This window comes from Nomascus leucogenys, chromosome 5, assembly GCF_006542625.1.
Source record: "Nomascus leucogenys isolate Asia chromosome 5, Asia_NLE_v1, whole genome shotgun sequence".
In the NCBI taxonomy this organism is placed as follows: domain Eukaryota; kingdom Metazoa; phylum Chordata; class Mammalia; order Primates; family Hylobatidae; genus Nomascus; species Nomascus leucogenys.
The window spans coordinates 48,578,161-48,605,111 of NC_044385.1; the positions used below are offsets into that span (position 1 = coordinate 48,578,161).

A 26,951-nucleotide genomic window follows, 5' to 3' on the forward strand; every position below is an offset into this window, starting at 1 on the left:
GGGAGAATATAGAGGAAGGGAGTACAGGACAGGGAATTCGAGGGAAAAAGTTACTAATTCTACTTATCTTTGATTCATTTCATCTTTCTACAATTCCTCCCCTATTCCAACATGGCCATATTCTATACTTGTCTTGTAACTCAGAGTTTGGTAAAATCTCTCCGTTCTTATACATACATACCACACTAAGAGAGAGGTGAGCGAGGGTAGAATGCCTTCACTGTTATTATAAATGTGTTTATAATACCTTTTGATGATTTAATTTACTGTATTTCATCTACTTTGAGACTTTTAAAAAACATATTAACCACCTTGAAATCAGGATGTGCTTCATTTTAGATCCAGTGAAATATGGTATTTATAATTTCATGCTTTGCATTATCTTAGTACCAAGGTAAATATATATCCTTTTTCTCTAGCAAAGGATAGACTGTGGTCCTAGTCTACAATTTTTTTAAGAATAATGAACAGACTGACAGACCAAGTAGTTTAATAAACATTTAAGGCCCAAATACTAAGGGGTTGATCATTTTGAGATAAACTATTCCAGAGGTAGAGGACAAGACAAGGAATTGCAAGCAAATTCCCAACTATTCTTATGAAGTAGCATCTTTGGTACACAAATTAACTGCTAACAGTCAATTACTGTAACCATAAGACTTAGTAAGTAATAACCTAAAATTTGATCAGCCAGAACTCAAAGCCAGTACTTGAGGGCAAAGCCAATAAACAGTTTGATGGACATCAATTTCACAAAGAGTAGCAGCAAGCCATCGATATAATTTGAAAAGAAATCTATTTCACAAGAGCGTAGAATTTGTCCTTGAGATCATACTTATTATTGTCAGTAGTAAAAGAAAGTTAACCTTGTAGCCACTAATAAAATTAACTGTATATAACAAATATTCAGAAGAGCTTCAAGAGTCTAAATGGGTAAGATGACTCAAGTATTACTTAGATATTAAATTAAGTACTCATAAATTTTTAAGAAACCAACAATATATACCTACTATGTGCCCACAGAAATCAAAATATTTAAGAAAGCAACAACAAACACACACCTTTTTACTTGGGCAAAGAAATTAAATCCTGTAATTTTTTAGTATATAGCAAATTTGACTCAAATATTAGAGACTTTCAATATCTGTCAACAATTTTACAGATTAATTCCCAGGACTTTAAAAATTCCTGAATATAAGCCATTTGCAATCAGTAACAGTAGGAAATACTGCTTTTTCTCCCTGAACTTTTTAAATGATAAAAAAAAAAATTGAAAAAGTCCATCAATATTTAGTATTTATGTTCTCAAACTATCACTTCCTTTTACTGTCTCTGTGGGAGTTTAAGCCAATTTCATTTTGATTAATGTTCTCTCTATAGCTAATCTTTAAATTTTTTTGAGACTGGACATGGTGGCCCATGCATGTAAACCTAGCACTTTGGGAGGCCAAGACAGGAGGACTGCTTGAGGTCAGGAGTTTGAGACCAGCCTGGGCAATAAGCAAGGCTCCACCTCTAAAAAAAAAAAAAAAAAAATGAAAAAATTAATCGGGCATGGTGGTGCATGCTCGTAGTTCTACCTACTCAGGAGGCTTAGGCAGGAGGATAGCTTGTGCCCAGGAGGTCAAGGCTGCAGTGAGCTATGATTATGCCACTGCACTCCAGCCTTCCAGCCTGGGAAAAGAGAGACACTCTCTTTTTTTTTTTTTTTTGAGACAGGGTCTCATTCTGTCGCCCAGCCTGGAGTGCAGTGGCACAATCTTGGCTCACTGCAACCTCCGCCTCCCAGGTTCAAGCAATTCTCCGGCCTCAGCCTCCCAAGTAGTTGGGATTACAGGCACCCACCACCACACCTGGCTAATTTTTGTATTTTTAGCAGAGATGGGGTTTCACCATGTTGGCCAGGCTGTTCTCAAACTCCTGACCTTAGGTGATCAACCCGCCTTGGCCTCCCAAAGTGCTGGGGTTACAGGCGTGAGCCACTGTGCCCAGCCAACTCTGTCTCCAAAAAAAAAAAAAATTTTTTTTGAAGGCTTTTATTCTCTTTAAAGAAAAAAAAAAACCAACAATCAAAAATTTCCTAATTCCTTTTGAGAGGTCTTCTACTACAGAGTGATGAAAGGAAACCCAATCACTATAGTAGGGGCAAACATATTTCCTACTACACATTTGGTTCTTCCCCAAGAACATATATTAGGCAAGGGGAAAGAAATGAAGGCAACTGTAGGTTATATTTATATTTGCTTTTAGCTTCAATACTCTAAGTTTAAATTATGTACTCAGCAACTCTCTAATTAGTCCAACTGGATTTTTTTACTTATTTTTTTTGAGACAAGGTGTTGCTCTGTCAACCCAGGCTGGAATGCAGTGGTGATCATGGCTCACTTCAGTCTTGAACTCCTGGGCTCAAGCGATCCTCTCCGCTCAGCCTCCTGAGTAGCTGGGCCTTTACTAAAGGCTCATGCCACCATGCCTGGCTAATTTTTTTATTTTTATTTTTAGTACTTTTTGTAGAGGTGGGTCCTTGCTATGCTGGCCAGGCTGGTCTTGAACTCTTGGCCTCAAGTGATTCTCCCACCTCAGCCTCCCAAAGTGCTGGGTTTACAAGCATAAGCGAGCCACTGCACTAGCCTGAATTTTTATATTTTGTTAGTATACAATAAAATTTAAAAAAAATCACAAATACTAAACAAAATCCTACTGTTTGATAGAAAATAAGGTTGAATTACTAATTAACAGCAAGCATCCTAAACAACCTTGCTTCCGTAAAGTTGGCTGTAGTTTTTTTTCACATCAGATATTATAACTTCTTAAAGATCCTGACTTTCAATTAAAGTGTTATACCTGACTCCCTTACCCACTGCTTAAATGTGGAGATCCCTAGTCTTTCACTGGTCTTCCCTTTCCCCTTTACAAGTTCTTAGTAATGGCCGGGCATGGTGGCTCACGCCTATAATCCAAGCATTTTCAGAGGCTGAGGCGGGTGGATCATGATGTCAGGAGTTTAAGAATAGCCTGGCCAAGATGGTGAAACCCCATCTCTACTGAAAATACAAAAATTGACTGGGCGTGGTGGTGGGCACCTGTAATCCCAGCTATTCAGGAGGCTGAGGCAGGGAACTGCTTGAACCTGGGAGGCAGAGGTTGCAGTGAGCTGAGATCACACCACTGCACTCCAACCTGGGCTACAGAGCGAGACTCCGTCTCAAAAATAAATAAAAATAAAAGTTCTCAGTAACTATTCACCTCCATGACATTAATTACCTATCAATCTGTATCATCCCAGGCCTAAATCCTTCTCTTAAGCTCTAGATCTGCACTATCCAATATGGGAGCCACCAGCCACTATGACTCTCAATTCCCAAACTTGTATACACAATGATGGTATCATTGGAATGGATGGGATATGAACTGTTTTCTAAAATTTGGGGGATGTATTAATTATTGTATATTTATTTAAAATCAGTCTCATTAATTCATTATTATACCTCAGATCTTAAATTTACATAAATCTGAGGAACATAATTCTAGAGGCTTACCATTTTTACTATATCAGAATACGCTGATTCAACAATTACACCACGATTAGTTGAAACATACTCAACCAGTTCATTCAGTGTTGCTCTTTTAATTTCTTTGCTCTTCAAGTCTGAAACAGAGTCCATGAAATCAAACAGTATACAACACTGCTGCAACTTCTGACAGAAAAGCTCTTGTTGTTCATTTGAAGTGGCATCTATAAATAAAAATAAAGAAAAACTTAGAAATAACCTACTCAGAAGTTACTTTTATATATTTATTAATTTTGTAGAAGCTATTCACATATGTAAAACTTTCCAAAAATCTAGTGAGAAATGTGCCCATCTAACCCCATCATTCAGGGATTTATACTGGACTCTTCTCTCTCTCTCATTACTCACAATCAATCATTAAAAAATTTTTTTAAAGAAATGTGGTCTTGCTACATTGCCCAAGATAGACTCAAACTCCTAGGCTCATGTGATCCTCCTGCCTCAGCCTCCAGAGTAGTGGAGATTATGTGCCACCATGCCCAGCTAATCATTAAATGTTATTGATTCAGTGTCTTTAACATATTTGAGATCTATCCTTGTCATTCCCACTGCCATTTCAGATTCTCACCGTGCCTCATCTGGACTACAGCAATGATATTCTAATTGCTCCTCTTATCTGGTCCCATAACCATTACCACTCCTGACTCACCCTCCAAACCACCTCAAAATCTTGCCAAAATGAGAATTGGTATGTTCAAGTTCCATGTTTTTCAATGATACTCCAATAATTCAATAATAAAGTTCAAACTCCTCTGGGCTATATACAAAGTACAGCTGTCTACTGCCAAGAGTCATCTCTCAACCCTTTCCAACATGCCTCTTCATTTTGGTTAAACCATACTTTCTGCAGTTCCCTGAAGATTACACAATGTTTCCTCTGTCTGGAATGCCCTTCTTCCCACATTCCCACTCTGGGAACACTACCTACTTATAAAGTTTCAGCATAAGTCCCTTCTTTTTTTTTTAATTTTTATTTTTTTGAGACAAAGTCTTGTTCTGTCTCCTGGGCTGGAGTACAGTTTTCAGCTTTCCTTATGGTACTGAAGCTAAATTGGTTGGTTTATCCACTTTTACCCAAATGTGTTTTAGGTGCATATCTCTGTTATAGTATTTACTGTGCTTTACAGCAATTATATTTTACATATTCAGCACCCCTCAACTAAAAGCAGGAACCAACGGCCAGGCACAGTGGCTCACACCTGTAATCCCAGCACTTTGGGAGGCCAAGGCGGGCAGATCACTTGAGGTCAGGAGTTCGAGACCAGCCTTGCCAACATGGCAAAACCCCATCTCTACTAAAAATACAAAAATTATCTGGGCGTGGTGGCGCATGCCTGTAATCCCAGCTACTCCAGAGGCTGAGGTAAGAGAATCGCTCGAACCCAAGAGGCTGGGGTTGCAGCGAGCCAAGATCGCACCACTGCATTCCAGCCTGGGCAACAGAGACAACATCTCAATCAATCAATGCAGAAACCAAGTTTTATTTATCTAATTATCTCTGTCTTTCTATCTCTCTACTTCTCTTTCTCTTTCTAGTATCTAATACAATGCCCGGCATATAATAGGCACTCAAAAAACGGGCCAGTGTGGTGGCTCATGCCTGTAATCCCAGGAAGGCTGAGGCAGGTGGATGACTTGAGGTCAGGAGTTCAAGACCAGCCTAGCCAAATGGTGAAACCCCATCTCTACTAAAAATACAAAAATTAGCCGAACGTGGTGGCGGGCACCTGTAATCCCAGCTACTGGGAAGGCTGAGGAAGGAGAATCACTGGAACGCGGGAGGTGGGGGTTGCAGTGAGCTGAGATAGCGCCACTGCACTCCAGCCTGGGCCACAGAGTGAGACTCAAGTCTCAATTTAAAAAGTTTATTGTTTTATATTCTATTATTACAAAAATATGGACACACTGTATTCATTTGATTCTAACAAATGTTAAATCCTTTTGTTTCTAACCTTCAAAACCATAAAACTTCAATTCTGAACTTTCATTCTATAAACAAGGAATTCAATTAGCTCAATCACTTAAGTGTATTGAACTTCTGAGAGTAAATTTTAAAAATCATATTCAACTCTGATATTTAGCTCATAATATACAAAACTATGCCTCCGTTCAAAACCAGTACATACTTTATATAAAGATACAGGCAGAAATCTTCATAAAGATGATAACCTAATCAAGAATGCCTATGCTTCGTAATTACTCCAGGGCAGGAAGCTAGTAAAATTACCTTGCAATTATATTCAAGTTGCTGTCCTTAGAAAAGCTGATTTAGATAAGTATTCTAAGCATGCTCACACAAGGTCACAAGACATTGGCACTTTTTTTTCATTGATCAATTATTACTGAATAATTTTACAATAAAACAAATGTGGATATATTATAAAGAACAGCAAAAGTCACATGATTTTTGAAGTAAAAATATGAGGACTTGAATTTGCTGCAGTTAATTTGTGGCTATGCCAGTAAAATAAGATAGCTCCACACTTACAAAGAACTTGTATTAACATTTCCTGCTCCAGAATCAATAATGACTCTCTGCTTTACGAAGGCTAAAGTCTATAATCCTAAGATTGGCATTCAGAATCCACGTAATATTGACATATATGACATTTTTTACTACCAATTTGGTAAAGTTTTTGATTCAGGGTCACTTTTTTTTTGAGACGGAGTCTCACTCTGTTGCCCAGGCTAGAGTGTGGTGGCGCAATCTTGGCTCACTGCAACCCCCGCCTCCCAGGTTCATGCAATTTTCCTGCCTCAGCCTCCCAAGTAGCTGGGATTACAGGCCTGCACCACCACGCCCAGCTAATTTTTGTATTTTTTTTAGTAGAGATGAAGTTTCACCATGTTGGCCAGCCTGGCCTCAAACTCCTGACCTCAAATGATCCACCTGCCTCGGCCTCCCAAAGTGCTGGGATTACAGGTGTGAGCCACCTCACCCTGATTCAGGATCACCTTTTATGGAACTGTTCTTAAGTGGGAATATTTTTATGTATCCTTAAAAAAAATTAAATTTGCAGCTATTTTTAATACTAAGTAATATGCTAAACAGTTATCTTTATCCCAGAATTAAAATTCATTCTATTGGGGGTGAAAATGAACCACTAGCCAACATACATGCTACATATAACCAGCAGTCTTATGTTTACTACCTTTTTTTAGTCCCAAAATGGCCATTAGTCATTCTAAGCAGAATCTGCTTCTTCTCTGTAAAATCAGTTGTATTTGAATGGCCCTTCTCTTAAATCTTCTGGGGCTTTTTACCCTTAAAGTTAAAATGGTTATGTGCATTTAATTTTCATTAATAAATGATGTCTGCTAATACTTAATTTATTTCAACTAACAAAAAGATGTCTGCTTGATAGTGGTACTCAGTTTGAAAATCAGAAGATGGACACCTCTGCTTATGTATGTACTACACACTAAATGAGATACATGTTCACTATGTGGGCTACAAGAATCCTTCTCAATCCATAGTGTACAGGAAATCCCCATAGTTCTCTCAGTTATTCAGTAATATCTTTATATAGTTATCTATTTTCAAAGATATCTATATCCTTAATATATGGCTTTATTTTATAATATATATCTTTATAATTAATATAAATTCCATAATGATGACTTGGTGAAATAGTTGCCACACCTTGAGAGGCTGCATTCTAACGGAGTTTTAAGATATATTTTAGCCCTTTTTCCCTAACGCTAATAGTAATACAAACTCACACAAGATCCCACTTCAATTATGTGATCACCTTATACAGCCAGTCCTATTCTCTCCTTCCTCCCACTACCACCTCCTCAATGTGAAACCAGCCCTCTTATTCTCTGAAGGCCGTGTCTTTGTTCAAAGTCTTTTCCCTACCTGAAATACTTCACTAGATTTCCTCCCCTATCTTTCCATATCCTACTTGCCCTTTAAGAACAAACTTACATCTCACATTCTCCACAAAATTTCCCTTAGGTAGGTCAGGATACAATGATCACTCCCATCTCTCATGAGAACTATAGAGTGTTCACAACCTCAATTACGTATTTGAGTACCCATTATCTTTAGGCCTATATTCAACAGATGTTTCTTTCATCAACCACCAAAAGATTTCAGGCTCCTCAAGGGGAAGGATTATTCACTGAGCAGGGTTTCCTTTTTATTTCTTTTTTATCTAGGGTAGGGTATATAAGGAGTTAATAAATACTTATTTGATGCTTGAAAAAACTCTGAATTTGAAGAATAAAGATACTGCACTGAAATACAGTCTAGTGAACAAGGAGAAGTTCAAAATTGGTGCTGGATATCAACAGTGACATAAATAATGAATTATTACAACATGGCTATGTTTAAGAATTAATCATGCCAGGTGCGGTGGCTCACACTTATAATCCCAGCACTTTGGAAGGCCGAGGTGGGCAGATCACGAGGTAAGAAGATCAAGACCATCCTGGCTAACATGGTGAAACCCCGTCTCTACTAAAAATAACAAAAAATTAGTTGGGCGTGGTGGCAGGCACCTGTAGTCCCAGCTACTCGGGAGGCTGAGGCAGGAGAATGGCGTGAACCCGGGAGGCAGAGCTTGCAGTAAGCCGATATTGCACCACTGCACTCCAGCCTGGGGGACAGAGCGAGACTCTGTCTCAAAAAAAAAAAAAAAAGAATTAATCATAATGACCATTTTTATCAACAATCTACCTTGATGGTAGAATTAAATGGATTGAGATAACTATCATGAAGATGAGTGCATATATTTCAAGGTGAAATACAAATGGAAAGTATGTTTTTCTAACACTACAGGCTAAGTAGCCTGTGGCCAGCATAAAAGAAGACACAAAATGACTTTCAGGATTGGAAAATACAGTCATGCGCCACATAACAAAGTTTTTTCAACAACAGACTGCATATGTGATGGTGGTCCCATATAAAACTATTTTTACTGTACCTTTTCTTGTTTAGATACACATATACTTACTTTTGCAAACTGCCTACAGTATTCAGAACAGTAACATGCTGTACAGGTTTGTACACAGCCTAGAGGTGTAGTAAACTATACCATTTAAGTTTGTGGAAGTATACTCTATGATGTTTGCACAATGACAAATTTGTCTAATGATAAATTTTTCAGTACGTAGCCCCATCGTTAAGCATAATCATAGTAGGTTTAAGAACATGTTACACATTTTTTTTGTTTTTGAGACGGAGTCTTGTTCTGTTGCCCAGGCTGGAGTGCAGTGGTACAATCTCTGCTCACTGCAACCTCTGCCTCCCAGGTTCAAGAGATTCTCCTGCTTCAGCCTCCCAAGTAGCTGGGATTACAGGCGCTCACCACCACGCCCAGCTAATTTTTGTATTTTTAGTAGAGACGGGGTTTCACCATGTTGGTCAGGCTGGTCTTGATCTCCTGACCTCGTGATCCACCCACCTTGGCCTCCCAAAGTGCTGGGACTACAGGTGTGAGCCACCATGCCCAGCCCCATGTTACACATTTTTTTAAAAAGACTTTTTCTGGGCACCTAACTCCTAGGTCTCCTCCAGAAAGAAATTAATGTTTTTCATAGCTTATCCATTCAGTAACCCATTTCTTAGCCTAAAGATGCATTTAAATTTTTGTTTTTTCTCCCCCAGAACTATATCCCAGCATTACATAATGCTTGGGTGGGATAGGTCACATCTGAATTTTCCCAAACATTAGAAGTATTTAGAAGCAGTTAATGTTACAACTCCATTGGCTCTGGGTTAAAACAGAAGTTTCCAATTCTTGATTATTTTTAGGTATTATGATACAGAAAGATCTTTTCCTACTAAACCCTTCCCCTTCCCATTAAGTGCATAACGTCTATTGAGCAGTCTGCTGTGCTACATATTAAAATACTGTACTACTGCTAACATTAGTACTTCATTCCAAAGACAATTCTAAGTGTTTTATATGCACTAATTTCACTCTCACAACAATCCTTTGAAGCAAATTCTGAGAGATGATTTCCTGTCTTCAAAAGATTAGAAGCAAGTTGAGAAGGCAAGATACAGAATACAGAAAGTAATGCTATCAGGCAAAATGGAAAAGGTACTAACACAGTACATATTTACCACATATATACTGATTATTCTCCATACAATCTGGAATCAAAAAGAATTCAAGAGTGCTTACAAGATTAAATATAAACAGAAAAATTAAAAATGAAATCAGAGGGCTGGGTGCGGTGGCTCACACCTGTAATCCCAGCACTTTGGGAGGCTGAGGCGGGTGGATCACGAGGTCAGGAGATCAAGACCATCCTGGCTAACACAGTGAAACCCCGTCAAATACAAAAAAATTAGCCGGGCGTGGTGGCAGGCGCCTGTAGTCCCAGCTACTCGGGAGGCTGAGGCAGGAGAATGGCGTGAACCCGGGAGGCGGAGCTTGCAGTGAGCCCAGATCCCGCCACTGCACTCCAGCCTGGGTGACAGAGCGAGACTCCATCTCAAAAAAATTAAAAAAAAGAAATCAGAATTAATTAAATGCAAGAAAGCTTTACAAGATATTTGACTGCTATATTTAAGGGCTTTTGTTTTTACTAAGTTTCTTGGCAGCTAAGGTAAAACAGTTGTGAAGAGTAGGCCATACTGTAAACGGTTAAATGAGAGAAGAGAAGCTGCTGTCACGTACTGCTGGTTGGCCTACTTGTAGGTTCAAGACATGCAACATTTTTATATAGGTCAAAAACATTTTTATAGTAGTTATCCTATAACAAAAGATGGTAATCGTGGCTTTCATTATTTAAAAAATTATGAAATATTTTGCATTTGTAGATGCTTAATATGTCCCAACTCTGGTACATTTGTGAAACAGTAACACTGAATTTTCTCATAAGAAAAAGAGCAGAAAATATAAATAGGTTGAAAAAAGATCAGCCTGTCTTCTTGCTATATTTTATAAACATGAGTAACAATCTGTAAGAAAAAGAACACACAGGCTGGGCACGGTGGCTCACGCCTGTAATCCCAGCACTCTGGGAGGCTGAGACGGGCGGATCACCTGAGGTCAGGAGTTTGAGACCAGCCTGGCCAACATGGTGAAACTCCACCTCTACTAAAAATACAAAAAATTAGCCGGGTGTGGTGGTGCACACCTGTAATCCCAGCTACTCGGGAGACTGAGGCAGGAGAATCACTTGAACCCCAGAGGCAGAGGTTGCAGTGAGCCGAGATCGCACCATTGCACTCCAGCCTGGGCAACAAGAGCGAAACTCCGTCTCGAAAAAAAAGAAAACAGAAAAGAACACATAATAAATCTGTTAATGTAAAAAGCACAGACAATATCTGCACTGGCCACTTTATTCTTCAGCTTCTCCGTTTTAAGAATTCTTGCAAATGAAGTCTGTCATAATGATATTTCAGTCTGGGAATTGGGTTGATGTTGATTATCCATTTGCCATTCTCACTATGGATGATAACGTCCATTCTGATTCCTACGGTGACAGCTTGCTCACCTGGCATTCTCGCTGCAAGAGATGCTGATATTTTCTATCAGAATTTCACTTAGTTTAAAAACGATCAATGGAACAGAACAGAGCCGTCAGAAATGATGCCGCATATCTACAACTATCTGATCTTTGACAAACCTGACAAAAACAAGAAATGGGGAAAGGATTCCCTATTTAATAAATGGTGCTGGGAAAACTGGCTAGCCATATGTAGAAAGCTGAAACTGGATCCCTTCCTTACACCTTATACAAAAATTAATTCAACATGGATTAAAGACTTAAATGTTAGACCTAAAACCATTAAAATCCTGCAAGAAAACCTAGGCAATACCATTCAGGACATAGGTGTGGGCAAGGACTTCATGTCTAAAACACCAAAAGCAATGGCAACAAAAGCCAAAATTGACAAATGGGATCTAATTAAACTAAAGAGCTTCTGCACAGCAAAAGAAACTACCATCAGAGTGAACAGGCAACCTACAGAATGGGAGAAAATTTTTGCAACCTACTCATCTGACAAATGGCTAATATCCAGAATCTACAATGAACTCAAACAAATTTACAAGAAAAAAACAAACAACCCCATCAAAAAGTGGGCAAAGGACATGAACAGACACTTCTCAAAAGAAGACATTTATGCAGCCAAAAAACACATGAAGAAATGCTCATCATCACTGGCCATCAGAGAAATGCAAATCAAAACCACAGTGAGATACCATCTCACACCAGTTAGAATGGCCATCATTAAAAAAATCAGGAAACAACAGGTGCTGGAGAGGATGTGGAGAAATAGGAACACTTTTACACTGTTGGTGGGACTGTAAACTAGTTCAACCATTGTGGAAGTCAGTGTGGCGATTCCTCAGGGATCTAGAGCTAGAAATACCATTTGACCCGGCCATCCCATTACTGGGTATATACCCAAAGGACTATAAATCATGCTGCTATAAAGACACATGCACACATATGTTTATTGCGGCACTATTCACAATAGCAAAGAGTTGGAACCAACTCAAATGTCCAACAACGATAGACTGGATTAAGAAAATGTGGCACATATACACCATGGAATACTATGCAGCCATGAAAAATGGTGAGTTCATGTCCTTTGTAGGGACATGGATGAAACTGGAAAACATCATTTTCAGTAAACTATCGCAAGGACAAAAAACCAAACACCGCATGTTCTCACTCATAGGTGAGAATTGAACAATGAGAACTCATGGACACAGGAAGGGGAACATCACACTCCGGGGACTGTTGTGGAGTTGGGGGAGGGGGGAGGGACAGCATTAGGAGATATACCTAATGCTAAATGATGAGTTAATGAGTGCAGGAAATCAACATGGCACATGGATACATATGTAACAAACCTGCACATTGTGCACATGTACCCTAAAACCTAAAGTATAATTAAAAAAAAAAAAAAAAAAAACGAAAACATCTTTAGAAACAAACAAGTTCACAGGAAAAATTCGCAACACCTTATAGCACTGTATCATCAGCAACTAGAGTTGTGGCTGACAAGGTAACTTTTGGATCATGCCCTGAGTACTACAACACGGTAGTTTGCTCAGTCACTCTGAATTTAATTATTATAAGAGGTCCAAGTTTTTGTTGGGGCAATTTTAACCAGGTTTTCTTGAACTGATGACATGTATCTGTTTCAAATGGATGCTGATTTCTTCCAAAATGTATAAATAAATGAGTAAATAAGAGATGAGTATTTAAGGTCCTAGTGACTTATATTTAAATGAAGAGAATGTCCTACACATAAACTTATAAGTATACAGTTGATCTGCATTATCCATGGGGACAAGTTCCTGGACTCCCCCAGATAGAAAAATCTGAGGATGCTCAAGTCCCTTATGTAAAATGGTCTAGTATTTGCATCAACCTATGCATAGCCTCCTGTATACTTTAAATCACATCTATATTACTTATACCTAATACAGTGTAAATGCTATGTAAACAGTTGTTATACTATTTAAGGAATAATGACCTGAAAAAAAAGTCTGTACATATTCTGTATAGACTCTTCCTCCCTCCCCTGGAGTATTTTTGATCCAAGGTTGGTTGAATCCACAGATGTGGAACCCACAGATATGGAGGGCCAACTGTATTTTGATCTTCCCAAGTATTTACCAAGGAGCAATTTAGACTACTATCTACTATCATGGTATACCATATTTAACAATTTCAAACGCCTTAAGTCTTTTTGTTGCCTCAAGGAAATTTGACTATGCACTTAATATATGTAATAACCTGCAGTATCAATTTGTAGTCATCTCTTCAGCATCACAGCTAAGGATTTATTAAAAGCATTCTTCCAAAAATAAAAAATAAAAAAATTTAAAAACAGCATTCTTCTAGAAAATATCACTAAATCCACAATATAAAAAGCTCTGCATGAATATTATGAAAGGTACAACAAACGGCACAATCTAGGAATTATCTTTAAAAAAAAAAAACAGATATGCCTTGCTTTGCTAAATACATAATTAATTTAAATTTGGCTAAAAGATGTGTTTTTAAAGCACATTTTAAACTGTATTTCAATTTATTATGACTGCCACTTGATCTCACTAAAGATAATCCTCAACACTGTAAAAATCCCTGTATGGCCTCAGGCCAAGGGCCAAGGGTGACTCAAGATAACTCTAGGGAAAGGCAGAATTTCATCTTTGGAGGATTATTAACATACGTTTTAAAACTCACAAAAGCCCCACTAGGTTTTTCCTAAATTCTTGCGTTTTTTTCAATACTCAACTTGAAAATATATCTGGCTCACACTTTTTTTTTTTTTTTTTTTTGAGACTGAGTCTCAGCTCACTGTAACCTCTGCCTCCCGGGTTCAAGCGATTCTCCTGCCTCAGCCTCCCAAGTAGCTGGGACCACAGGTGCCCACCATCACGCTCAGCTAATTTTTGTATTTTTAGTAGAGACGAGGTTTCACCATCTTGGCCAGACTGGTCTCGAACTCCTGACCTTGTGATCCGCCTGCCTCGGCCTCCTAAAATGCTGGGATTACAGGTGTGAGCCACTGAACCTGGCCCTGGCTCACACTTAATATATGTAAGAAATACTGCTCTAGTACACTGTTTTTCAAAGTGTAGGTTGCATGCCATTGGTGGTCAGTAAGATCAAGTTAGTGGGTCACAACCAGAGTTTTAAAAAAAAAAAAATCAGAGTGTATTGAAAGTAAGGATATTATGTCATGGAAGTATGTAAGTTGTGAAGTAAAATGTGTTTCTCACTATAGTTTGCAGTGAAAAAGAGTTTGAAAACCACTGCTTTACAACATGTGAAGTACTTCAGGATCCTACACTACACAGCATGACCAAGATCATAAAGCAAATTTGTACTGAAGCTGGGATTTAAACCACCTAGAATGTAAGGTGAACAAGTATGAGAATACTGTTTTTGAAATAGCAAATGTTCCTTTAAAAGTTGTATTCTAAATACCCATTAGAGATTCACAGTACATATCAGTTAAAAATGGCAATTTTGTTTATTTTCTCCCCTTCCCTCCAAAATGAGTAGACCCCCCCACCAAAAAAAAGAGATAAAAACCCACAGTAACAGAAAACAGAAGAAAAGGCCCTTAGGCAAGAGACCAACAAATTTCAGCGAAAACTCAAAGTAGGTGGAGAAGTGGTAACTGGCAAAACTAACAGGAAGTCACGTCCTAGAATAAAAAGGGGGAATACAGACAAGGGCCCTACAGAACTTCAGATTAGTTCAAGATTAAGAAATAGCTAGTGAAACAGCAGAAAGGATTAAGACATGAACTGAAATGGGGGATTAAATAAAAGTCTGGACTTGCTGAAGAGTCTACCATCCCACTCCAAAAGACAGTCAAGCATTCACGCTTCAGACAAAAGAAAATTAGAAGGTTCTTCCCTAAAGAAACTGAACAGTGCCAGAGGCGGGTCCTACATTCCAGCACGTAACTAGATCCCTAACCAATTACTCTAAACAAAACCAGATAATCAATCAACCCCAACCAACTCTTACAGTAATTTTTTGTTTATCCATACATATTAATGGAAAATAAAGGATCACCAGACATTCAAGGAAAGACCACAACATGACATAAAACAAAATACAGAGAAAAACATGATCCCAAAGGGATAATTTAGCACATTACTGAAAATTCAGATGCCCAGGAGAGAAGAATAAAAGCTTTCAGATAAAAAAAAAAAAAAAAAAAAAAGTCACCCACAAAGGAATCAGAGGTTAAATATCCATGGAATTTCTTATCAGCAGAAGTCATGCCAGAAGATAATGGGGCTGTCCTATTAGAATTCTAATGCCAGTCTAGAACTCTGTAACTAGTCAACTATCAATTAAGTACAGAGGTTCAGGAAGGGCATTTTTAGACATGTTCTGGATTAGGCTTTGGCTTAAGGAAATGTTATGGCTGTTTCATCTTCTATTCAGACCACTCAAACTTTCTCCAAATCAGCAATAAAGTTGCTTTGCTTTTCCTATCATTCATGTGGTCACTGGAGTAGCACTTTTAATGTCCTTCAAGAGCTTTTCCTTTGCATTCACAACTTAGCTGTTTGGTACAAGAGGCCTAGCTTTTGGCCAATCACAGCTTTCAACATGCCTTCCTCACTAGGCTTAATCATTTCTAGCTTCTGATTTAAAGTGAGGTGTGAGACTCTTCCTTTCACTTCAACACTTAGCAGCCATTGCAGATGTATTTAATTGGCCTAATCTCAATTTTGCTGTGTCTCAGGGAATAGGGAGGCCCAAGGAGAGGAAGAAAGACTGGGAAATGGCCGGTTGGTGGAGCCATCAGAACACAAACACCTACTGATTAAGTTTGACATCTTTTTTTTTCTTTTTTCTTTTATTTTATTATTATTATACTTTAAGTTTTAGGGTACATGTGCACAATGTGCAGGTTTGTTACATATGTATCCATGTGCCATGTTGGTGTGCTGCACCCATTAACTCATCATTTAGCATTAGGTATATCTCCTAATGCTATCCCTCCCTGCTCCCCCCACCCCGCACCAGTCCCCGGAGTGTGATGTTCCCCTTCCTGTGTCCATGTGTTCTCATTGTTCAATTCCCAACTATGAGTGAGAACATGCGGTGTTTGGTTTTTTGTCCTTGTGATAGTTTACTGAGAATGATGATTTCCAGTTTCATCCATGTCCCTACTAAGGACATGAACTCATCACTTTTTATGGCTGCAGAGTATTCCATGGTGTATATGTGCCACATTTAAGTTTGACATCTTATATGGGTATGGTTCACGATGCCCCAAAACAATTACAATAGTAACATTAAAGATCACTAATCAGAGACGATCGTAACAGATATATATTGCGAGAATCTCCAAAATGTGACACAGAGACACAAAGCGAGCACATGCTATTGGAAAAATGGGACCAACAGACTTGCTCAATGCAGGTTTGCCAAAAACCTTCCATTTGTTTTAAAAAAATAAAACACACAATATCTGGGAAATGCAATAAAATGAAGCACAATACAATGAGATGTACTTGTATGTATACTTCATATTTACATAAAATTAAAATATCAGAGAAATAAAATCTACATAGTTGAGTATATAGCCTGGCTTATTTCAATGACTCATTCAATATTAGCAAACTTTGTGAGAATTTTTTGAAGTAAATTAGAATCTTTAGGAAAATGCTGCAAAGAAGTTTTACATTATGTTCTTTAATGTCGATTTATGAAACCTACTTAGGAAGACTGTACAACTAAATTAAGGGGTCTTTAAGACAAGTTTGGGTGTTTTAACTCTGTGTAATATATATCTGACTACAGAAATGTCATGGAAAATGAAACCTCATTCTCAACCACACAGGGATGTTAGTACACCCTCAATAGAGAGTAACTCCAGTTTCCCAAGAAGCACAGTGTTCACGATGAATTTTCAATGCCTGAGTCTATTCCTCTGCCTTACAAATTCAGGTATGTTTTTAAAAGTCATACATAATACAAATACAAATTCCCCAAGCTCATAAGACAGTAATAAATACCAATTTATTAATTCAGGATGAGAAACTACTCCCCATATACTATATTAGAATATTCTGATTATGTGTTCCCATAGGAAAACTTATAAAACAAGCCAAATCATAAGCCTAATGATGCCTGGGGTATTCATTTTCTATTATTAGTAACAAATTATCCCAAAATTCTGTGGCTTAAAACAATTATTAGGCTGGGCGTGGTGGCTTACACCTGTAATCCCAACATTTTGGGAGGCTGAGGCAGCAGAACTGCTTGAGCCCAGGAGTTGAAGACCAACTTGGGCAACACAGCAAGAACTTGTCTCTACGAAAAATTTAAAATTTAGCTAGACTTGGCTGGGCACAGTGGCTCATGCCTGTAATCCCAGCACTTCGGGAGGCTGAGGTGGATGGATCACTTCAAGTTAGGAGTTGAGACCAACCTGGCCAATATGGTGAAACCCCATCTCTACTAAAATACAAAAAAAAATTAGCCAGGCATGGTGGCACGTGCTTGTAGTCCCAGCTACTCAGGAGACTGAGGCAGGATAATCGCTTGAACCCAGGAAGTGGAGCTTGCAGTGAGCCGAGACTGAGCCACTGCACTTCACCCTGGGCATCGCAGCAAGACTCCATCTCAAAAAAAAAAAAAAAAAAAAAAAAAAAAAAAGGCTTGGTGGCACACACCTGTAGTTCCAGCTACTTGGAGGCTGAAGTGGGAAGATTGCTTGAGGCCAGAGGGTTGAGGCTGCAGTAAGCTGTGATCATGCACTCCAGCCTGGGCAACAAAGCAAGAACCCATCTTAAAAAAAAAAAAACAAAAAAAACTACCTTTCTCAATTTCTTTGTGTCAAGGATTCAGAAAGGACAGAACAGGGATAGCTTATCTCTGCTCCATGATGTCTAAGGCCTCAGCTAAAGGGCTATAAAGCTGGAGGATGGAATTCTGAGAAGGCTAAATCACTCATATGTCTGGCAGTTGATGGCTTCTGGCGGACAGACTAGCTGGGGCTAGTACCAGAACCTCCAACATATAGCCTCTCCATGTGGTCTGAGCTCCCTCATAATGTGGTAACTGTGTTCCAAGGGCAATGAATCTGAGAAGTCTAACAAAAAACAAGCAAGGCTCTTATGAATATAATTATAAAACATTCTTGAAATGTATGAAAGAGATAAATAAATGGAGATATATTATAGTCATGGATAAGAAGAATCAATGTTTTCCCCCAATGAATCTATACAAGGAATACAATTCAGATTAAATTCTCAATAGGGTATTTTGGTGGAACTATTAGAGTTGTTCTTAAAAATGCATCTGGAGAAATAAAGTGCCAAGAATAGCCAAGATGATTTTTAAGATGAAGAAGGGAAGAGTCATCTTACCATATTTAGTAATTAAAACCACATGGTGTTGTGCAGGAATTCACAGACCACTGAGGAAAAAAAAAAAGGCACTTAGAAACAGGCCAGCGTACACATACAAAAGGTTAGTATATAATATGGTTGGTGTTTTTGTGTTTTTTTTTTTAAAGTCAGTAGGAAATATTTAAAATTCAATAAATTATTCCAGCTACTCATATGAAAAAAATTAAAATTAGATCCTTCCTTCACACACAAAAATTAGTTCCAAAAGAACTAAAAAATTAAATGTGGACAAGAAATTGGTATACAGAATGTACAAAAGAACACCTACAAATCATTAAGAAAAAAACCCAAAATCTATAGGAAAAAAAGGTCACATGATACATAAATGACCAATAAGTGTATGAAAAGATATTCAACCACACCGGTAACCAAAAAGATGTAAGTATGTATAAACAGTATACATTAATTTATACATGAAATGTCATACACATCGCTTTATACTTATTGGGTAAGAATGACAAAAAGTGTGGGCAAGACTTCTTCCAGAAGACTATCCCTTCCTCTGTAAACTACTAAAAACTGAACAAAATATATAAAACAATTGTTTTCAGATGCTAGAAAACAGGCAGTACAGGACTGTGATCCCTGTGGGAAGGAAAACAAAGCCCCACAATCACACCAGCTCCCTATCTGCTAGGGCTCTCTCCAGAGAGAGAAAGCGCAGGAAAAAGAAACCCTAAAAGAACAAGCAGATTTAATGAGCAAAATAAAGACTAGAGATAGGGCTACTGAGGTGGCTAGGATTTGCATAGAAAAGTACTTAACAGAAGGCAACTATACAGAGAAGGAACTTTCTATTTTCTCTATGTTGAAGTGATAATTTTTATTTTATTCTATTTATGTAACAAATCATTTTTTTAATGTAAAACCAGCCTTGCATTCCCGGCATAAATCCCACATGATCAAAATATCTCATTCTATTTATATATTTCAAATTCAATTTGTTAATATTTTATATACAACTTTAAAAAATCTATGTTCATAAGGGATATTGGTCTATAATTTTCTTGTAATTTCCCTGTTGGGGTTTTAAATTAGGAATCAGTCAAATAGATATATAACTATTCAGATTTTTGTTTCTTCTTGTGTCAGTTTCAGAAAGCTGTTTATTTCAAGGAATTCTCCCATTTCCTCTTAGGTTTTCAGATTTATTGGCATGATTATGTACCTGAAAGCTATGAAGTCCTAAATAAGGCTAAGATACTAATTATTACTACAAAAAAAGCTAAAATTCTAGTCCAGAGGGAGATCAACTTCTGATAAGACAAGGTGAGAAGTTCCACAGACCTGCTCACCAGGGAAACTGATAGAAGTTATGTTTAAAACAGCCATATTTATAGCCTCTGAAATGGTCCTAAGGGCAAACAGCAAAAAAACATCTATTCAGGAATATCTATGAAAATTCAGTTAGAATAGCAAGAGCTAGTGGTACAGTCATGCATCACTTAAAATGACAGAAATACATTCTGAGAATGCATCCTCAGGCAGTTTCATCACTGTGTGAATATCATAGAATGTATTACACAAACTTAGATGGCACAGCCTACTACATGCCTAGGCTGTATGGTAGAGCCTACTGCTCCCAGGCTACAAACCTGTCAGCATGCTACTATACTAAATACTATGGGCAATTGTAAGTGTATCCAAATATAGAAAGGTACAATAAAAAATATGGTATAAAAGATTTAAAAATGGCACATCTGTCTAGGACACTTAACATGAATAGGGCTTACAAGAATGGAAGCTGCTCTGGATGAGTAAGTGGTGAATGAATGGGAAGGCCTAAGACATTACTGTACACTACTATAGCCTTTATAAACTGTATACTTAGGCTACCCTAAATTTATTTAAAACATTTTCTTTCTCCAATAATAACCTTAGTTTATAGTAACTTTATATAAACTTTAAAATTTTAACTTTTTTACTCTTTTGCAATAACATAGCTTAAAACACACACTGTACAGCTGTATAAAAATATTTTTTCTATCAATAGTCTATAAGCTTTTTTCTATTTTTCAGACTTTTTAACTTTTTAAACTTTTTTGTTAAAAACTAAGACACAAACACACATTGGCTTAGGCCTACCCAGGGTGAGGATCATCTACATCACTGTCTCATCTCCACATCTTGTAGAATACCTCCTGAAGGGCCTGCCTGAGGCTGCTTTACAGCTAACTTTTTTTTTTTGTAATAAGTAGAAGGAGTACACTCTAAAATAATGATAAAAAATAGTATAATAAATACATAAGCCAGTAACATTTATTATCAAGTATTATGTATTGTACATAATTGTATATGCTATACATACTTTTTTTTTTTTTGAGACGGAGTCTTGCTCTGTCGCCCAGGCTGGAGTGCGGTGGTGCGATCATGGCTCACTGCAGGCTCCGCCTCCCCGGTTCATGCCATTTTTCTGCCTCAGCCTCTGGGAGCAGCAGGCACTACAGGCGCCTGCCACCACGCCCGACTAATTTTTTGTATTTTTAGTAGAGACGCGGTTTCACCGCGTTAGCCAGGATGGTCTCGATCTCCTGACCTCGTGATCCGCCTGCCTCAGCCTCCCAAAGTGCTGGGATAGGCGTGAGCCACCATGCCCGGCAGCTATATATACTTTCATATGATAGTGCAGTTGGTTTTTTTACACTGGCATCACCATAAACATGTGAGTCATGCCTTGTTCTATGAACTAAAGCTACATCACTAGGGGATAGGAATTTTTCAGCTCCACTGCAATATTTTGGGACCACCATCCCATACACCATGTTACAGACCAAAACATCGTTATGCAGCACATGACTGTATTTTAACCAAGACAGCTCCTTCCCCCTTGGCTCAGCTACGTAGAAACTCTACTTCAAAGAGACGCAGCCGAGAACACACGGATCCTCCTCTACTTCTAGCTCCCAGACATCTTTAGGTAAGGAGTAGGACCCATCAGCATTTCTCATCCTTTCCACAGCAACTTTTTGTTCCTGAGGATAAGTTCTAGACAAGTGCAACTGAAAGGCAGTCCTCCTTTCTTCTGCCCAACCTCCACGCATGGGCAGAGGCTCTACCTATTGTGCAACACTACTAAAAAATACTGGGGCCTCAATCACCTTTGTTCTGGCCTATAAAGTGGTGATTCCACACTGGAAGAGGCAAGCCAAAAAGAAGACCTCAGGCTGCTGCTCCCACTTCCCCCAACTGCTCAGCTCCTAAAGCAGGGTTTCAGAGAGAAGCATACAATTTTCCCCACCTCCAGCTCTGAGCCCTGACTCGAGATTTTGCCTGGGGGGAGAAGTAGGCCATAAAACAGCTCTTCATCTTTTCCCAAAACAACTGACTTCTTTACAACAGGGCATTAAAAAAAATGTTCAAGCCTAAGGGTACTCTTAAAAACAGTGGAGGTTTTGGTGAAAGATAATGGGGAGATTTGTAAATTAAATGAGGATACAGACTAAACTGTAGGCTAGTTATTTTTCAGGAGAGACACAAAAAAAAAAAAAAAACCAAAAAAACAACAGCGGTGTGGAGCCCTCCTGATGTTAGAACAAATATCACATACTGACCTTGGGAACTATTCCTTCAAAGGAGCCTGGATTTGATTGGATTAGTCTGTAGAAGAATGTGTGCCCCAAAGCATTATTGAAAACAATTGAGCAATCAGCTGAAAATCAATGGAACTTAACAGCTGGCAGTATGGTCAGGAAAAGACAAAGAGACCCTGCCAAAACCACTGTCATCCCAAGGTGCCTGGGCATATCCAAAGCTGCACCTCTCTGAGGAACAAGATCAGAGGCTTTACAAAGTATGGGGGAAAACTACACCCAGTCACTAAACAAATAAACAAGTGACAATAACAAGGTTGGTACCAAGAGTTGCTACAATATATTATTTAAAACAGCCGAGTCCAACACTTAGGATGCGAGGACTTTTTTGCTTCTCTGTGGTGGCGGGTATCACAAAAATTACGCATGGACTTTTTTTTTCTTTTAGCTCGTCAGCTATCGTTAGTGTTAGTGTATTTTATGTGTGGCCCAAGACAATTCTTCTTCCAGTGTGGCCCAGGGAAGCCAAAAGGTTGGATACCTGTTATTTTAAATGTCCAGTTAATAACAAAATGCACAAAGAAACAGGAAAAGTATAACCCATGTGCCAGAAAAAAAGGTTGTAGAACCTGCCTGTGAGAGTAACCATATGTTGGATTTAACAGAATATATGACTTTAAAGTAGTCATTATATATATGTTCAAAGAACTAAACTATGATTAAAGAAGTAAAGAAGGGCTTTTCACAAGATGGCACCAAAAGCAAAGGAAGGTAGGTCCTGCCCTTTCTAAAGCCGAAGCCAAAGCAAAGGCTTTAAAGGTCAAAAAGGCAGCGTTGAAAGGTGTCCACAGCCACAAAAAATAGAAGATCCGCACGTCACCCACCTTCCGGCGGCCCAAGACACTGCGACTCCGGAGGCAGCCCAAATATCCTCTGAAGAGCGCCCCCAGGAGAAACAAACTTGACCACTATGCTATCATCAAGTTTCCGCTGCACTGAGTCTGCCATGAAGAAGACAGAAGACAACAACACACTTGTGTTCATCGTGGATGTTAAAGCCAACAAGCACCAGATTAAACAGGCTGTGAAGAAGCTCTACCACACTGATGTGGCCAAGGTCAACACCCTGATTCGGCCTGATGGAGAGAAGAAGGCATATGTTCGACTGGCTCCTGATTACGATGCTTTGGATGTTGCCAACAAAATTGGGATCATCTAAACTGAGTCCAGCTGGCTAATTCTAAAAATAAATATATATATATATATATATATCTTTTCACCATAAAAAAGAAGTACAATGACAATGTCACAACAAACAGAGCATATCATAAAGAGATAGAATTTACAAAAAAAAAAAAAGGAATAAAATGAAAATCCTGGATTTGAAAAACATAATAGCAAAATAAACTAAAGGGACCCATGAGGAGACAAGAACTGGTATTAGAAAGAATTGGGGAACTTGAAAATACATCAACAGAAATTATGCAATCTGAAGAACAGAAAGAAAAAAGAAGAAAAATGAACAGAGCTTCAGAGACCTGTAGGACACCATTAAGTGTACCAACATACAGCCGGGTGCGGTGGCTCATGCCTGTAATCCCAGCACTTTGGGAGGCCGAGGCGGGAGGATCACCTGAGGTCAGGAGTTTGAGACCAGCCTGGCCAGCATGGCAAAACTCCATCTCTACTAAAAATACAAAAATTAGCCAGGCATGGTGGCAGGTGCCTATAGTCCCAACTACTCAGGAGGGTGAGGCAGGAGAATCACTTGAACCTGGGAGGCAGAGGTTGCAGTGAGCCAAGATCATGCCACTATACTCCAGCCTGGGCAACAGAGCAAGACTCCATCTCAAAAAAAAAAAAAAAAATGTACCAACATAATGTATTGAGTAACATAAACCTAACACAAGAAACTCCAAGAAGGATAAACTCAACAAGATCCACAATAAACATCACAGTAAAAATGATGAAAGTCAAAGACAAGGAGAAAACCTTGAAAGCATCAAGAGAAAAACAACTAGTTACTTTCAAGGGCTAAGATAACAACTGACTTCTTAGCAAAAACAACTGAGGCCAGAAAACAGTGGAATAACATATTCAAAGTGCTCAAAGAAAAAAAAACACTTGTCACCAAAAATCCTATATCCAATAAAATGATCTTTCAAAAATGAAGGTTTGGGAGCTGAAGCAGGTGGACTCAGGAGTTCAAGATCAGCCTGGGCAACAGCTGAGACCCTGTCTCTACAAAAAAATACAAAAATTAGCCAGGTGTGGTGGCAGATATTCTGAGGCAAGAAGATAACTTCTTGGAGGCTGAGGCAAGAAGATAACTTGAGCTGGGGAGGCAGAGGTTGCAGTGAGCCAAGATCATGCCACTGCACTCCAGCCTGGGCACTAGAGCAAGACCATATCTCGAAAAGTATTTAAATCCTTAAAAAATGAAGGCAAAATGAAGACGTTCCCAAATAAATAAAAATGGGGAATTTTTGCTAGCTGTTCTACCTTATAAGAAACACTAAAGGATTTCCTCCAGGCTCAAAGCATATGACCACCAATGATAGTTTGAAATCTGTATTTAAAAACATAGAGCACCAGTAAAGATAATTATGTAACTATAAAGTACATTATAAGTGCCTATTTTTCTTTCTTCTCTTACCTGATTTTAACAGCCATTACATAAAATAGTATTATATAATGTACTGTTGGACGGTTAGTATGTAGAAATGTAATGTATTTGCTAATAACAGCACAAAGGAGGAGGTGGGAGGAAAGTTGTGCTGCATTAAAGAAATAACTACTTACGGTAAAGTAATAATTATAACAATATATTCTCGGGGTTGTAATATTAATAGATATTATATAACACTAACATCACAAAAAAGGAGGAAAGGAAATAGAGGCATATAGGAATAATGATTCTACATCTCACTGGAACAAAGCTTGTATAAATTTGAAGCTGATTCTAATAAGTTAAGATGTATATAGTAAACCCAAGGGCAGCCACTAAAAAAAAAAAACTCTCAAAAATATGTATGAAAAATAATCATTACACAAGTTTAAATGCTGCATTAGAAAATATTCACTTAATACTAAAGAAAACAGAAAAAGAACACAATAAAATAGAGAACAAATAAAGACATGAGGTACAGAGAAAACAAAGTAAAATGGCAGACATAAATCCAACTATATGAACAACTACATTAAGTGTAAATGGATTAACCGGAGAGGCGTGGTGACTCATGCCTGTAATCCCAGCACTTTGGGAGGCCCAGGTGGGTGGATCACAAGGTCAGGAGTTCAAGACCAGCCTGGCCAAGATGGTGAAACCCTGTCTCTACTAAAAAGTACAAAAAGAATTAGCCAGGCATGGTGGCAGGTACCTGTAAGCCCAGCTACTTGGGAGACTGAGGCAGGAGAACTGCTTGAACCCTGGCGGCAGAGGTTGCAGTGAGTAGAGATTGCGCCACTACACTCTATCCTGGGTGACCAAGCAAGACTCCGTTTCAATAAATAAATAAATAAATAAATGTAAATGGATTAACCAAGCCCGTCAAAAGGTAGAGATTGTCAAGCTGAATTTTTAAAAAATGATCTAAGTCTCCAGAAGATACAATTTAAATTTAAAAATACAAGTAGATTGAAAATAAAAAGATGAAAAATAATATATCATGTAAACAACCACAAGAAAGCTGGAGTGGCTATACCAATATTAGATAAAACAGACTTTAAAAAACAGGTAAATGTTTGACATATACAGACAAAACAGACTTTAAAAACTTTTGTCTCATATCTTAAATAGACATAGATATAAGATATATATCAAACTATATATATTTTTAAAGTCTGTTTTGTTTGATATTAGTGTGGGATATGATGAGGTTTCTCTTCAAATAATCTGATCAATCTTTTATTCTTTAATTCATAGTTACCCCCCCTCCATTTTTCTCCTTTTTCCCCCCTTTTCCCTTCTTGCCTTTGTTAAATGCCCAGGCACACCACACTACCAAGTGTTATCAGTACCAGCTCACGTTCCTTTCCTTATTTGGAAAGAGGACTAACTTTATGGCTCAATACAGACACCCCTTCCCCTATTCCCTCCACTTTCCTTTACGTGCCCACCCTGTCTAAAAAAAATAAAATGTTTAGCCAACCAGGATTAGTTTAGATTGTACTACCCGACCCTGGCCAATGGGGAAAGGGTAGAGGCGCAGGACTTGCATCCGGAATAAAGGCTCTCGTGCCCCTTTGTTCAGGTGTGCTCTCATGGCAACTGGCCAGGGAGGCACCCTCTGTGCAGAAGTAAAATTGCTTTGCTAAGAATCCTTTGTTCAAGTGTTCAATTTCCTTAGGATTTTGAGCATTATTCCTAACATTAGTATAGCCACTCCAGTTTTCTTGTGGCTGTTTGGATGTATATTATTTTTCATCCTTTTATCTTATTTAGATATAAATATCATTATATAAAGATACTCTTTATCTCATATCTAAAGAGGGTCATTTTGTAATGATAGAAGGGTCAGTCTTTCAGGAAGAGGGTAACAATTATAAACATATTTGCACCTACTAACACAGTACCAAAATATATGAAGAAAAATTGGCAGAAACAAAGAGAGAAACAGAAAATTCAAAAGCAATAATTGTTGAAGCCTTCAACACCCCACTTTCAATAATGGATAGAACAATTAGGTGGAAGATCAACGAGAAGACAACTTTGAACACACATAAACCAACTACACCTAACAGCTGTCTACGGAACACTATAGAATTTATACTCACTGTAGAACACTCCACCCAACAACAGGAGAATATATATTCTCAAGCACACATGGTACATCCACCAGGAAAGACCAGACCACATACCAGATAATAAAACAAACCTCAAAAATTTTAAAAGAACAGAAATACAAACTATGTTCTCTGACCACAAAGGAATGAAGTTAGAAATCAGTAACATTAAAAAATCGGGGGCGGGG

The 26,951-nt window shown here is 38.3% G+C and overlaps 1 protein-coding gene, 1 long non-coding RNA gene and 1 pseudogene across 2 annotated transcripts in view; 1 reads left to right on the forward strand and 2 right to left on the reverse strand.

Moving 5' to 3' along the window:
- The window catches only part of PPP2R5A (protein phosphatase 2 regulatory subunit B'alpha), a 75,690-nt gene that overhangs the window by 30,602 nt on the left and 18,137 nt on the right, over positions 1-26,951 (reverse strand). The window contains exon 2 of the mRNA XM_012506803.2: positions 3,540-3,736. Coding sequence (XP_012362257.1) covers positions 3,540-3,736 — 197 coding nt within the window. The remainder of the gene's footprint in view (positions 1-3,539; positions 3,737-26,951) is intronic.
- Positions 6,593-20,682, reverse strand: LOC115835159. The gene is made up of 3 exons (XR_004030107.1): positions 20,470-20,682; positions 10,874-10,879; positions 6,593-6,604 (listed from the first exon to the last, which is right to left on the reverse strand). It is a non-coding gene; the product is annotated as an uncharacterized LOC115835159 (long non-coding RNA).
- Positions 22,571-23,226, forward strand: LOC105739768 (annotated as a pseudogene).